General features: G+C 33.7%; 2 protein-coding genes across 3 annotated transcripts; both read right to left on the minus strand.

Moving 5' to 3' along the window:
- LOC108663232 lies at positions 1694 to 2359 on the minus strand. The gene has a single exon (XM_018126817.1). It carries the CDS (start codon positions 2357 to 2359, stop codon positions 1694 to 1696), a length of 666 nt encoding a protein of 221 aa, XP_017982306.1.
- LOC18589187 (probable 1-deoxy-D-xylulose-5-phosphate synthase 2, chloroplastic) lies at positions 10200 to 13903 on the minus strand. 2 transcript variants are annotated; one of them, XM_018126444.1, is made up of 10 exons: positions 13691 to 13903; positions 13344 to 13544; positions 13090 to 13254; positions 12827 to 12977; positions 12243 to 12514; positions 11839 to 12112; positions 11430 to 11737; positions 11037 to 11318; positions 10653 to 10937; positions 10200 to 10521 (listed from the first exon to the last, which is right to left on the minus strand). In XM_018126444.1, exons 1-10 carry the CDS (start codon positions 13805 to 13807, stop codon positions 10366 to 10368), a joined length of 2211 nt encoding a protein of 736 aa, XP_017981933.1. In that variant the 5' UTR covers positions 13808 to 13903; the 3' UTR covers positions 10200 to 10365. The 2 variants fall into 2 exon arrangements, with proteins under 2 accessions (XP_017981933.1, XP_017981932.1); XM_018126443.1 differs by having other exon boundaries at positions 13344 to 13798.

Below are 14562 nucleotides of genomic sequence, written 5' to 3' on the forward strand. Positions count from 1 at the left end.
AACTGCATTATAGAAAGTAAGAGTTCACAGTCTTACATCCTCTTGGTCAATTGGAGCCCACGTGTCATTGCAGATCAAAACTTATATTTTGGTTATCTGTATTTCTATTCATACAATTTTTACTTTACTTTCATGTGCGAAAAATTATTTACGAATATTTCTATAAAAATTTATTTTATGAGAAAATAGAATATTTTATTTATTATTTTTGAATAGTACTAGTTGTCAACAATTTGCTTTCAAATGAACGTTTTAGATACTTAATTGTTTTTAAATCATTAAATATATATTTTTTGCTTACATATTACATTTTTAGCAAGTTTTGAGATTTTTGACGAAAAATTACGAAAATACCCCTGTGAGCCAGAAAATAATATTTTATTGTTCTTATTTAAAAATGACTTATGATTTTTTTGAAATGTGAGATTTAATAACTGTTGCTCACTAGGGAGATGCGGAAGTTGATGCTAAGCCTTGCGAGGTTTTAATCGACATTCGGGGTGAAAAATGTCTGTCGAGGCTTCGCGGCGGTTGTCACGGGCCCGATGGGGAGTTCCGGGTCGTGACATTAAACCACTCCCCCAAACTTGGAACAAACATGGTCCTCAATGTGATAAAAGAAAATAAAAGAAAAAGGACAAAGATACTCCCCCAAACTTCGAAGCTGTAATCTACATTTCCTCCGCATCGTCACCACCCATCATCTATTCTCAGCAACAAAGCAATCATCAATTATATATGCAGCAAACAAAAAGTCTGTAAATCCATTATATGGGTAACAAGAAATTAGCACTAATCTTCAAAATTTTCAACATTCTAATCATTAATCATGAGGAAGTATGAAAAACCCATTAACAAACATGCAAAATGGACTCATTCAACGTGCAAAAATTATAAAATTTGCCATTAACACCAACCTCATCCTTTCTTTACACAAAATAATTGAAAACCAAGTGTTTAGAGGAGTACTTACCCTAGGAGTGCAATGAGTGCAAGATTTCAAAGGAAAAAAAAAAATCCAAGTAGAAATAATGTGTAAAAAGTTGGAGTGAAAAAGAGAGAGAAAAGCAAAAGATTGGCAGGAAAAGGAAGAATGGGAGTGGGGTTGGCGGTTGGATAAGAAGAAGAAGAATGAAAAAAGAAAAAAAATAGAGGGTTTTTAAAGGGTTAGGGCTAGGCCCTAACCTAACGCCACGTGGTAACCTCATTTCAAGGCTGTGGCTCCTACTTTGAGGGTTACAGCTCTGATTTTTTTTAAATTTTTTTTCTTTTTTGAATTTTTTTAACCAATTACTTGCAAAAAGGAAACATAAAAAAATTAGTTTAAAAGAAATAAATTGCAACTAAAAAATTTAAATAAAATAAAGGCTAAAATAAGTAAAGTTTAAGAGCTTGGGTTGCCTCCCAAGAAACACTCGTTTATGTCACTAGCTTTACTATAGTACCCATTTTTTTCAGTTCGTTATCCTCGAAATATGGTCTAAGGCTCAGCCCATTAACCATGAATGTGCCCCGTATCCTCACTATGAATCTCAATTGTTCCACAAGGATATGCTTTTACTACTTTGAAAGGACCCCACCATCTTTCTTTACGTTTCCATGGAAAAAGCTTGAAGTATGATCGAGAAAGTATCATTACTTGTTGTCTAATCTCGAAAGGATAATTAGATGGTGGTGGAGGATGCTTCGTCGGTTACTGCTTGGGGCTCACAGGAGAAGGTGGTGGCTTAAACTCAAAGATTAGTGCTTCCGCAATTGTAGGTGGAGAAATAGGTTCACCTTTTCTTTCATCAATTAACTCCACTCTATAGCAACAATTTGTAGAGCTAGGATGTTTATGTGCATTGAAAATATTAAACTCAACTACCTCTTCTCGAACTTTAAAAGTTATCTTACCTTCCCTCACATCAATGATTGCGCCTACAATAGCCAAGAATGGTCGTCCCAAGATTAAAGGAATTTCCAGATCTTCTTCCATCTCAAGCATAATGAAGTCCACCGGAATGTAGAGATGTCCAACTTTAACCAATACATCATCGATAATCCCAACAAGGTAATTGATTGTTCTATCTGCTAATTGCAAAGAAACTGCGGTAGGTTGTATTTCGTTAAGTCCAAGTTTCTCAGTAATTGACAAAGGCATGATTGAGACACTTGCACCCAAATCACATAAAGCTTTAGTAAATTTAAATCTACCAATAGTACAAGGGATAGAAAAACTCCCTGGATCCTTAAGTTTTGATGGAAGCTTGTTCTGAATTATTGCGCTGCACTCCTCAGTAAGCGCCACTATTTCAAAATCTTCCAATTTCCTCTTCTTAGTTAAGATGTCTTTCAAGAATTTAACATAACTTGGCATGTTTTCCTAAGCTTTAGCAAAAGGGATGTTTATGTGGAGCTTCTTGAAGACATTGAGAAATTTCTCAAACTGTTTATCAAGCTTTTGCCTTCTCAACCTTTGTGGGAATGGTGGTGGAGGATAAGTTACTTGAAAATCCCCTTGATTTTTAGCTTGCCCATTATTTGTATTTTCCACTTCAACTTCTTTCTCAACAATTGCCTTGTCATCATCTACATGCTCCTTTAAAGATTCAATTGATTTTTCCTTCACCCCTTCAACGTCTTTTCCACTCTTAAGTGTAACTGCATTACAATGTTCCTTACCTATGAGATTGACTTGTGCATCACTTGGTAAGGCACCTTGAGGTCTATTGTTGATGGAGTTTGCGAGTTGTCCCACTTGGATCTCAAGATTTCTCAAGGAGGCTCCATAGCTTTGAATTAAAGCATCAGTCTTGGACATATATTGCAAGAGAAGTTCTTCTAATTAGGACTTCTTTTCAGGAATTTATGGTCTAGCTTGTTGTTGAAAACTAGGAAGCATGATGGGTTTTGGATTCGAAGGTCCTGCATTATTGTTCCATGAAAAGTTGGGGTGGTTTCTCCAACCAGGATTATAAGTATTGAAATATGGGTTATTCTACTGTCTATTGAAGTTCCCCACAAATTGAACTGATTCAGAATTGTATGAACATTGATCACTTGAATGACTATCTCCACACATCTCACAGACTACAAATGAATTTTTACCAGCATGAACTCCCAGTGTGTCAAACTTTTTAGATAATGTAGCCACTTCTGCAGCTACTTTAGTAGTTAAGGTGCCAAGTGCATCAATTTCATAAGCTCCAACAGCTTTTCTCAGACCCGATCTTTCTGAAGGCCATTGATAATTATTTGAAGCCATCTTTTCCAACAAATTATAAGCATCTGCAACATTCTTACTCATTAATGCCCCACCAGTAGCAGCATCAATTGTGGTTTTAATTGACCCAATTAGCCCATTGTAGAATGTTTGAACTTGCAACCAATCAAGAATCCCATGATGTGGACATCTTCTCAGTAGTTCTTTAAACCTCGCCCATGCTTCATACAAGGACTCACCATCAAATTGTGTGAATGAGGTGATATCGTTCTTCATCTTTGCAGTCTTGGCAAGTGAAAAATTTTTTTTCTAGAAACTTTTGTGCCAAGTCTTTCCATGTAGTGATAGACCCATTGGACAATGAATTAAGCCAACTCTTTGCTTTATCCCTCAAAGAAAAAGGAAACAGTCTCAATCTAATAGCATCATCAGTTACTTCATTGTATTTAAAGGTATCGCAAATCTTTAGGAAATTTACTAAATGAGAATTAGAATCATCATTGGGTAACCCACCAAACTAGATTGAAGATTGAATCATTTGAATGTAAGCTGGTTTAATTTCAAAATTATTTGCATTGATGGAAGGTCTCCTAATGCTTTGGTGCAAACCTTGTAAAAAAGGAACAACATAATCTCGCAGTGCTCTATTTGCATCGGGAACCAGATTAATGGCATTATTGCCATTGTTATTGTTATCCTCAACCATTGTTTGACTTAAAGCTGCAACTTGTAAATTCTCCCTTCGACGTCTTTTGAAAGTTCTTTCTATCTCAGGATCAAAAGGAACAAGATTCAAGTTGTTTCTTCTTTGCATATAATGACCAAAAATATCTGCAAACAAACAAAATCTAATATTAAAATAAGAAAAATAAAATTTAAAGTAAGACTAAATTGCTTGGTATTATTATTAGTAAAGATTCTATAAACAATTCCCCGGCAACGGCGCCAAAAACTTATCAGTTAAAATTCTACTACGCAAGCGTACGTATCAAATAGATAGTATATAAGTAAGTAGAGTATCAATCCCACAGGGAATTAATCTAAAATTTTACTAAGTACTAAACTTAGAACAATTTAATCTTATCCAAACACTCAAAATTAATTGATTAACTAAAACTTTAACCAACAAGAAAAATCGAAATAATAATAACTTAAGAAAATATCAAATCAAACAAGCCTAGGATTACAATATTCCTCACACTTCATCTAAATCTTACCTCTCTTCCTTAACTTATTTTAATGGGTTGAATTGTTAACCTAGAATCCTAAATTGTTTATAAAGATCTCCCGACTCATCTTATAAAAATATCTATTTTAACCAAAACACTATATCCCTATGTGAATTGAAATTAAAACAGACTCATTAAGTTCAGGCTCTAATCCAGCTACATATGGCCTATAGGTATATCCCTATCCTATACGCAAATTAATTAATATGATTATATGATATCCTAATTTTAATCTACTCTAAACTCCCTTTCCCAAGTTTACTTAGTTTCCTAAATCAATTTAATTGGTGACCAAACAATTAAAATCATTAAGAACAAATTGGAATAAACAATTCAATTCCCATTAAAGATAAGTAAGAAAGAGATAAAAAATTTAGATTACATGTGAGTTCAATTGTAATCCTAGAAAAAGAAAATTAGCTACTCATAATTGAAAAAACAAATAACAATGTATATAATTCAACCATTGAGAGTAACAAGAACAATAAAAGCCAAGGAAGAAAACAAAATAAATATTTGCCACCTTAATCTCCAAGTTTCAGTCTTCACTTCTAGCTTCTTGAATCTCTCAAAAGTTTCTTCTCCAATGTTGTTAAACATATCCTATTTATACTAATAAACTTAACCTAAAGTTCCTTAAGTTGACCTAGGGTTTAATTGGGCTTAAAAGTGTAATGAGAGGTCCAAAAATCAATTGTCAATCTTTACAAATTTTCATTCCCAAGTACAATACGTCCAGCCATTTTATGACACGATTTTCTCTATCTTCGGTGCAGAACTGGATAAAGTGATCTTCATAAAAGTTGTAGCTCTGTCTCTTATCTTTCCAATGGTTTAAGAATAGCATCATTTGGAGTCCTGTAACTCAAGTTATGGCCAAAACACTGAAGTATATGCAAGCAAACTTTCGGGTCTTTCAACATCTTACTTTCCAAAATTAAGCCTAATATCTTTTAGTTCCTACAAAAAATATAAAAACTAATAAATAATAACCAAATTAAAAAGAATAACATAAAATTAAAATAACTCACTTAAAAAAAACTAATTATAAAAACAACTAAATATAAATAAATTATAATTAAAAATTGAGGACTTAGCTAATATTTACTAACAAAAGTGGACTAAAATAATTCTATTAAATAAAATTATCACAGGCAATTAAGGCTAAACCTCTATAAAAATCTAGCTGAATACATTTTGATTTTTTGCACATTTACTTTCAACTCATACTCTGTTTTTGTTTCCGCTACAATTTTTTTAAAAATGTTCTCACTATTCTGTTTTAAAGAAGGAACTTTCACTTGATAACCAATTCACCCTCCTCTTGGTTACTTTGCCTTAAGCCTATTTCATTGGACACCATTTTTATCTTCTTCTGTTTGTGCTCGGGTCACTTTTCATTAGGTGCAAATGTTTACATTTAAGTTATAAATTTAGAGATCAAGCTAGGTAGTACAATAAGTGTTCTAATATATATTATGATTGTTAATAGATCCTTTCCTGACCCATAATTTGCTCGATCAGATAGGTGTGCTTATTCCAAATTTAAATAATCACAGAGCTATCAAAAAGAAAGTGAACCAACAACAAATTAGGACTCTAAATACTATCCATTAAATTAGAACACTTCTTGAATGCTTAGGGTGTCAGTTCTTTCCTACGAAATGTGATCTATTTATGACAACTAATTCGATTTAGTTATTCATTATTGCCTAATGCTGTCTTATTCTTTTCAGGAGTTGTGTGCTTGGCTGTTTCATTTATAGCTTAAGATTTGCCTGCAACTAATCGTAAAGTGACGATTTATTGTTTGTTAATTATTCTTTCATTTAGTTACATCTTTTATTTGATATTTTTTCACTTTTCTTGGCTTTCTTAAAACATGCAAACATTAGATTTAATTCTTTGCTTTTTTAGTTATATTTTTTTCTATCCATTTGGTTTGTTATTGCTTTCAATCATAATTTTTCTACTATTTATTTATATAGTCTTTGGATGCTTTTTATTTTTTGGGCAGATCTAGCTTCGCTTCATGTATTGTTTAAATTGTTTGTAAGCTTATTTCTTCATTATTTCTTAGATGGGTTGTACATAAATTTTTCTAAACTTATTGTTTCATAATTATTAGTTTTTGCACTGTTCGACATCATTGATGTGGTGTATGAGTAGTCAAATACCTTTGATTTCTTTCTCAACTTGCTCATCAAGATTGATGAGCTACAAAACAAATAATTTTTCCTTAATCCTGAACAAGCTTTTTGTTCACCTTTTGTACAAAACAAATTGCATGACATGATCTTGGCAATCGCAAAACAACCCTCTCCTTTTTGTAAAAAGGCAACAACCTCTACTTGACACTTTAATCATGACATTTGCTTATAACTGCAATTCTACTAGAATGTTTACACACTCATGTAGCATAATACTCACTTGGTTGTCCATTGACCACCTCACAGGAATATTAACCACAAACTCAACATATTGCCTTATGGATTGCTTCGAACTTTATCAAACATCAGTCGAAATATTGCTCTCGTTTTTATCGGTGTCAATTATTCAATTGATCTTCAATGCTTCTAGCTACTTAAATCATGTACTTAATGATCTTCCCATTTAATTTTAGACTCTCCAAAAATTTCTTTTATTTTTTTATTTTTCTATTTGGGTTAGTTTTTACAAACTTTCACAAATCTTTCAAGAAATGATTGTTTGAAATTCATTTATTTTTTACTTTATCCTTGGCCATGATATGACTATAGTTTTTTCTTTAATATGCTTTGTTTTACTTTTTTTTCTCCTTCACAAATATCTTAGGAGCACGACATCTTTAAATTCAACCAATTCCAAGAATTAGCTACAGTTGTTAAAAGACAAAGTATTAATTAAGGAGTAATGTATTGAGTAGTACTATTGCTTTTAGATTCTGTTTTATGAAGGTTGTGAGGAAAAGGGGAAAACACACGTCCAAGGTATCAATGTTCTGTTTCCTACTTCTATCAGCATGTTTGGTTGGAGGGAATAGTATAATTATTCTCCCTCTATTCTCAAGCTCACTTTAATAACTAGTTTGCTTCATTGGAATGGGCATTTCTGAATAAACTTGAATAGCCATTATCAAGACGGATCTCGATAATAGCTATTCCAAAAATAAAAAATTTTATTAAACAAAATTGCTCTTAAATAAATTTATAAATTACCATCATATATAACATATCTTTTTTTCCATTTTTCACATTTTCTTTCTTTCTCTACCCATCTTCTACCTTTTCTCATTCTTTCTCTGAAGTCCCTTAATGGAGGGCAATGACATTCGGCAATGACATCGATGCCAACTACAAGAAGTGCTAAATTGGCATTCTTATACCATATCTGGCCATGAGGAACGCCAGATCAGAGCTCCATTACGTCAGCCACATTTCTAGTGGCTGATCGGTGAAAAGAAAGAAAAGATAAAAAAAATGAAAATACTAGAATAAAAAAAGANGTAAGAAGGAAGAAAAGAAAAAAAAATTATAATGAAAAAAAGCTAAAAAATAATGTTTTATAATTTAAGATTAAATTAAAATTTAATTATAAATTCTAAAAAATTACATATTTAAAATTTTAATTATTAATTTTAATATTTAAAATAAAATAAAGATTAAATAAATAATTATATATTATAATAAAGGGTAATTTTGTCATTTGTCACTTATTTTTTGGTTATTCCTAAAACTATTCTTGTTAACCAAACATTAGAATAAGTCATAATAACAATTCATGTCCTATTTCATTCTTACGAACCAAACTACGTAATAATTATTTCTTTCTTATTCTATTACCATAAAATGATTATTCTATTCTCATCCTAATATATTCCGTGAGTTAAACACATTTTATGTGTTATCGTTGTTCTATGTAAAATTGTTTGTCAAGAAGAATGAGATTTGCTTCATTTGATGAGTTTATTTTATAAAATTTGTTATGAGAACGAAGCAAATGTTAGAACAAAAAGAAGGGTAGGGACATCGAAGTTGGAATCAATGAATCATAGAAGATGATTTTTTTTTGGTGGAGTTACTACCTTTAGATATTGTGCAAAAGTGTTCTTAGTCTTATTTGTGTGAATGAAAATCATACAATTATGGCTTACTAGTTAACTGCTTATAATATGTCATAATGCATGGGCAATGAGGCTTACAACATGTTTTTTTTTTTTGTCTATCTTAAGGGACTTTTGCTTATATATTTTTTAAGATTCTATTAAATACATGAAATTCTTCGTATATGAGCAAATTTTTTTTTTTATTTTTGCTCACTTTATTTTTTTTGCATGTAACTAATTTATATATTAATTTAGTTTTTTAAACTTACTTTATTATTGTTTTATTATGAAAAATAGCTTACTTTTTTGTTAACAGAGTTAATCATAACTTCTGTATATAACTGTAATACTGGCAATACATTGACAAAATCATTATGCTCTAGCACTTATTTTTTGTAATAAAAACTACTCTGATTACAACTATTTGTTAAGTAAGTAAGAATGAATGTACGAGATTATAAACAACTAAGAAATGACCATCCACTTTTTAGTCAAAACTATAGCATATTTGATGTATATATATACCATTCCTTCGGCATCAACAACTTTAAATCATTACACAATCTTTTATTTGATCCAAGCACAGTGGCCTTCTAGTTACTCATAAGAAAAAGCTTTGCTGTCAGTCTGTCGTTCCGACGAGCCCGCATGTCAAGTACACAAGTGTGAAACTGATTCACTTGCTTGCCCGGTTAAGCAAAGCAACTATTCATGCAGGTCCCTCACTCTGTTTCTGCTGCGGGTGAAAGCATTCTGTTTTAAGAACAAACCCAACTACATTTGTTTTCTAACAAAAAAAAAAAAGGTTTCGAATTATTCTTGCACCTCCTATATCCATAATAAAGGACATGTGGAATGAGATCTGGAGGAGTATAGTTATTTGCTCCCATATTAGGATAATTCAACTATGATACAATGACAATAAATAGTACTAACAATTTTAGCAATATTTTTTTTTGGTAGTAATCAGATATAAGACTTTTAAATACTTAAACATTTCTCTACTTTATGTAATAAAAAAAAAAAAAACAATTCGTCTACTCTAACTCTTTGCAATTTTTATAGCAAAAGTTTGGAAATGCCGAGCTGGATATCATAACAATAGGCAACATTTTACTGTTAAAATTGGATTTGATCGAAGCAAATTAGAGTAAAGAGCTTGATTAGCTCAAATAAGATATTGGAGACTTAGTTCCACATTTGGATGGCCTACTTTGAGGAGTTTTCATTATTTTATTTGTTTCCAATGAGAGAAGTATAACTAAAAATGGACATAAATGTATCAAATTTATTACTTTACTATAATTCAATGTTGAGTTTAATTATTATACTTGCATTGAATTTTGTTATTAAACTTTTATTTTAGTTGATTTTGAATAAAAATTAATGGTAAAAGAAAATTCTGTTTATATCATATCTCTTATAGGTTTTTGATTTTTATAAATTTTTGGAAATTAAATAAGCAATCACCTTATTTTTGTTATTATTTAGCATGGTATTTTCGTAATGGTCATGTGCACATTTATGTCTAGTATGAAATACCATGTCAAGTATAAAATTGTGCACATTGCTTTGTTAATTTGAGTTTTAGATATTTAGTTTTTTAAGTCATTTTTCAAGTTTCAATTTTCAAATTGCTTAGTTTGAGTTATTTCGAGTTTCCATGACACAAGTTCCTGCAGGTATTCCCCAAATATATTACATTGATAAAAAAGGTCAATTACACCAGGTTTTGCCATCGTGATATGCTAAAAGTATGTATTCAATTTAGAATGCCTATATTACATTCTTGCTATCTAAAACCAGCGAGAACTTCAGTTGCTAAAAGGAGTTTTGGTAAATAAAGACTAACACAGGTTGAGCAGTTGAAAGCCCTCCCTGCATTTCCCCAGCAGTGACAAAGCTGTGGCTGCAATATGCTTTGAGCGGAGCCCTGCCTCTTCAATCTGATCCTTCTGAGATCCGTGGTCAATGTATCTGTCAGGGAGCATCATAGGCCTCCACTGCACCAAGATAGATAGATTTAAGAAATTATACAAAATATTCAACTGATCAATTACTAGCTTAACAAATAGTCCCAATTGGATGTCAAGGCTGTAGTTCAAATTAATGGAAAGTTGTTTGGATATGTTACCTTAAGCTTTCCATCTAGCAATCCGTTCAAGCCAAGGAAATGGGAAACATGAGTACTGAACCCTCCAATAGATCCTTCTTCGGCAGTGATCAAGATCTCATGTTCCTGAGCTAGCTGTCTTAGTAAATCTCCATCAATAGGTTTACAAAATCGAGCATCGGCCACTGTTGGTGAGATGCCATTCACTTGTAGGAGCTCTGCCGCTTTCATACAACTTTGCATTATTGTTCCGTAACCCAAAATAGCTACCCTGCTTCCCTCTCTTAGTACTCTTCCCTTACCAACCTGAAATATATTCAGAATTTCGGTTATGAAAATTGAACGGATGCTATGCATGACCAGATGGAACGCAACTAAAAAGATCATGTAAAATAAAATCAGTACCTCCAAAGGTGTTCCTTTGTTGTTTGGTGGGAGAATGGAGCCAATGCCATTTCCTCTGGGGTACCTAAAGCAGCTAGGCCGATCATCAATGGCTGCTGCTGTGGCCACCATGTGCATCAGCTCAGTCTCATTTGAAGGGGCCATAACCACCATGTTAGGCAAACATGCCATAAAGGTAGTGTCGAAGGCACCGCAATGGGTTGGTCCATCTGCACCCACCAGGCCGGCCCTGTCTATTGCAAATCTCACTGGAAGCTTTTGAAGATCTACATCATGAGCAACCTGCAATAACCAAGGTAAAGTTCGTTCATTAGTATTGTTCAAGTTTTATGTAGCTACGCTGCGAAATGCCAGTCTTTAAGATTAAATTAAAGTTGGGAGAGATTGAATTACCTGATCAAACCCTCTTTGTAGAAACGAAGAGTAAATGGCACAAAAAGGTTTAAGGCCTTCAGAAGCTAAACCAGCGGCAAAAGTGACAGCATGTTGTTCTGCTATACCGACATCAAAACATCTATCTGGAAACCGCTTTTGAAATAAATTAAGTCCTGTTCCTCCACCCATCGCAGCATGAATTCCTACAATTTTATCATCTTGCCCTGCTTCAGCTATTAAAGACTCTGCAAAGTATTGGGTATATGCAAGCGTTTCTGGCTTGCTCTTTAATTGTTTTCCAGATTTGGGATCAAATTTGACAACGCCTGCAACAAGACAATCCCTGTTAGGACTAATTCTGTAAACACTGGACTTTTATGAAAAAAAAAGAAGAAAACATTGTCATGACAGTCTGAATTGAATGTACCATGCATTTTATCAGGTGCCATCTCAGCAGGAGCATAGCCTTTTCCCTTCTCTGTGATGGCATGAATGAGAACAGGTCCTGGGGCTGGCATCGACTTAATTTTATTTAAGACATCAACAAGGTCTTCTACATTATGACCATCCACTGGACCAATGTAGTATAGTCCTAGTTCTTCAAATAGGCTAGCCCCAGAACCTCCGGCCATTCCTCTCATATAGGAATCAAGTTTGGCAGCGATTTCATGTGTTTGTCCCCCTATTTGCTTTGTGATGCCCTGTTGATTTGTCAAAGAACTTAATAAGCCCATTATGCAGAGTTATTGAAGCCTAAAGTTACATAACCAAGTCATATTCCAGAAAATTATGAGGCTCCCAAGTTGCCAAATTTTGATTTCAGCAAATCACCTTTGCAGCTTCGCGTAATTGACGAAATTTCCTGCTTGAATGCAGCTTAGTTAAAGCTTCACTAAGAGCTCCAACAGGAGGAGCAGGGCCATCGATCGTGGCAGTAGGCAAGGAGACTTGCTTATTATCGTTCAAGATGATGATAAGATTTGTGTCAAGATAACCTGCGTTGTTCATTGCTTCATATGCCATTCCAGCAGTCATGGCTCCATCACCTATTACTGCGATTACATGATTGTTCTTCCCCAACAAATCTCTTCCAACTGCCATCCCTGGAAAGCAATAAAAGAGCCTAAGTTAGCATATTTCAATGAAAATATATATTTTTTTTTGTTGATTTTGTTTATGCAAAGGTGGGAGATGAATGGAACCCGTTTCCAGGAAAAGCAAAAAACGTGTTAATAGTTCAGATAAGAGAAAAGAGTCCGGGCCTGGCGTCAAAAGAGCATTGATTATGACAGTTTTAATTATTTATCATTTCTTGGGTTTAATTCATATTACAACCACTCATCAGTTATTCCCATTTTTAACCACCACCACATCTTTAATAGTACCACTCGGAGACAAAAGCTCTGACCATGTACCTAATCCAGCGGAAATGCTAGTAGAACTATGGCCAGCTCCAAAGGCATCATGTTTGCTCTCCTCCCTCTTTGGAAACCCTGCCAATCCCCATGTTTGTCGAATTGTATGCATTCTTGATCTTCTCCCGGTTAAAATCTTATGCGGGTAGGCCTGCAAACAACAAAATTCAATAAGAAATTTATTCAAACAAAACTTCTTAACTAATTGATCATTTATGTATGGAGCTGTATTTAAGGAATAGAAAAAGAAAGAAATTATGTACCTGATGCCCGACATCCCAAATAATTTTATCCTCAGGAGTATTGAATACATGGTGAAGTGCCACTGTTAGCTCAACCACCCCCAGGCTTGAACTCAGGTGCCCACCCGTCTTTGACACCGTGTATACTACTTCTTCTCGTAGTTCATCAGCTAACTTACGAAGCTCCTATAGTTTTAATGAAAAATTATATTATTTTCTGGGTAACCAATTGGATCAAAAATTATTTTATTTTAATTATTGTTTACAGTTTATACCTCGATGGAAAGATTCTTCATATGAATAGGATGGTTTATGGTATCAAGAACTGGAGTGGATGGCTTTTCTCCTGAGAAATTAAGGTATCTGTTGAAGTGTTCATTATGTATTGTTGGCTGCCCTCTTTTCAGCATGTTGTTTCTGTCATCACTCGCATTTCCTGTTTTCAGCTGGGCAGCCGCTACTCTCTTGCACTGACACTGCAATAATTCGTAAAAAAAAAAAAAATCTAGTGTGAATCTAAATTCAGTTATACGTAGTGGTTCGCAGCAGAAAACCAATGAAAACATTGCACTTTTCCTCCCATGACTATTCAGAGACATGGACTGCGAGAGGAGAGACAGACCTTGCGGTCACCTCTGTGATGAGTAGTAGTAAAATTATGCAAGCTCGGAATCGAATTACATCCATCCCAAGACTGCAGCAGAGGAAGAAAACCTGTCCTGAGAACGGAAGAAGCCATTATCCTCTAAACAGGTCAGATATAATCAGACTTAGCGGTTGCAATTGGTTTGAGTGAAAGTAATGGCTTTGATCAAAGAAGGAGATGTTTGGACGATGGAAGTGATCCTGCGAACTACCGGGGAATTTATAAGCCAAAGAACTCAGCTATGCTTTGATGGGCTTTCCTGGAAAGTCTACGCAAAAAAACTTGTTTTCCACGTGAAAAACATTGATGATCGATGCGGAAGGCCTCAAACCAAGAGGTCCAATCCTCTGGGGCCTCAATAATCCAGGGCCATTGCCTCCCTTTTCGTCACGCAATCTATATCCCACTAAATCTACATCCCACTAACTAGCATCAGTTAGGTCAAAAGGCAACTTATTCCAGTAGGACGCTTGAGATTACTAATAATTAATTATATTTGGAGATGATCTTTACTCGCTAAGTATGAATCTTAATCGGTAAATAATCTTTGATTAATTAGATGACGATATCTTAACTTGATCTAGATCAGATTTTTCTTTGAAGCGAATGGAAGACTGTATAAGTAGTTGAATTGAATATTATTGCTAAATCATCACATTAAGCTCACTTTTAATGCAATTTTATATTCCAAGAAAAGTAGGCTTAGATTTTCTTGGTGCGAATAGTGCCGCAACTCTTAGTCATGCCTAAAGGAACTAAAAATTTTAAGGTACAAGGAAATTCGTATTTTTTTTTCTTTCTGTAAATTGTTACAGTATGTCAAACCCTGCTTTGTAAAATAATTATAA

Source organism: Theobroma cacao, chromosome 9 (genome assembly GCF_000208745.1).
Source record: "Theobroma cacao cultivar B97-61/B2 chromosome 9, Criollo_cocoa_genome_V2, whole genome shotgun sequence".
NCBI classification, from domain to species: Eukaryota; Viridiplantae; Streptophyta; class Magnoliopsida; order Malvales; family Malvaceae; genus Theobroma; species Theobroma cacao.

What these genes read in the sequence shown, in the direction of transcription:
- LOC18589187 (XM_018126443.1), bottom strand. Translation starts at nt 13,667, where the DNA reads ATGTCTCTGAATAGTCATGGGAGGAAAAGTGCAATGTTTTCATTGGTT. An exon ending in TACAAAGAGGGTTTGATCAG is followed by an intron (nt 11,319 to 11,429) that starts GTAATTCAATCT and finishes TGGTTATTGCAG; the next exon opens with GTTGCTCATGATGTAGATCT. An exon ending in ACAAAGGAACACCTTTGGAG is followed by an intron (nt 10,938 to 11,036) that starts GTACTGATTTTA and finishes AATATATTTCAG; the next exon opens with GTTGGTAAGGGAAGAGTACT.
- LOC108663232 (XM_018126817.1), bottom strand. Translation starts at nt 2,359, where the DNA reads ATGCCAAGTTATGTTAAATTCTTGAAAGACATCTTAACTAAGAAGAGG.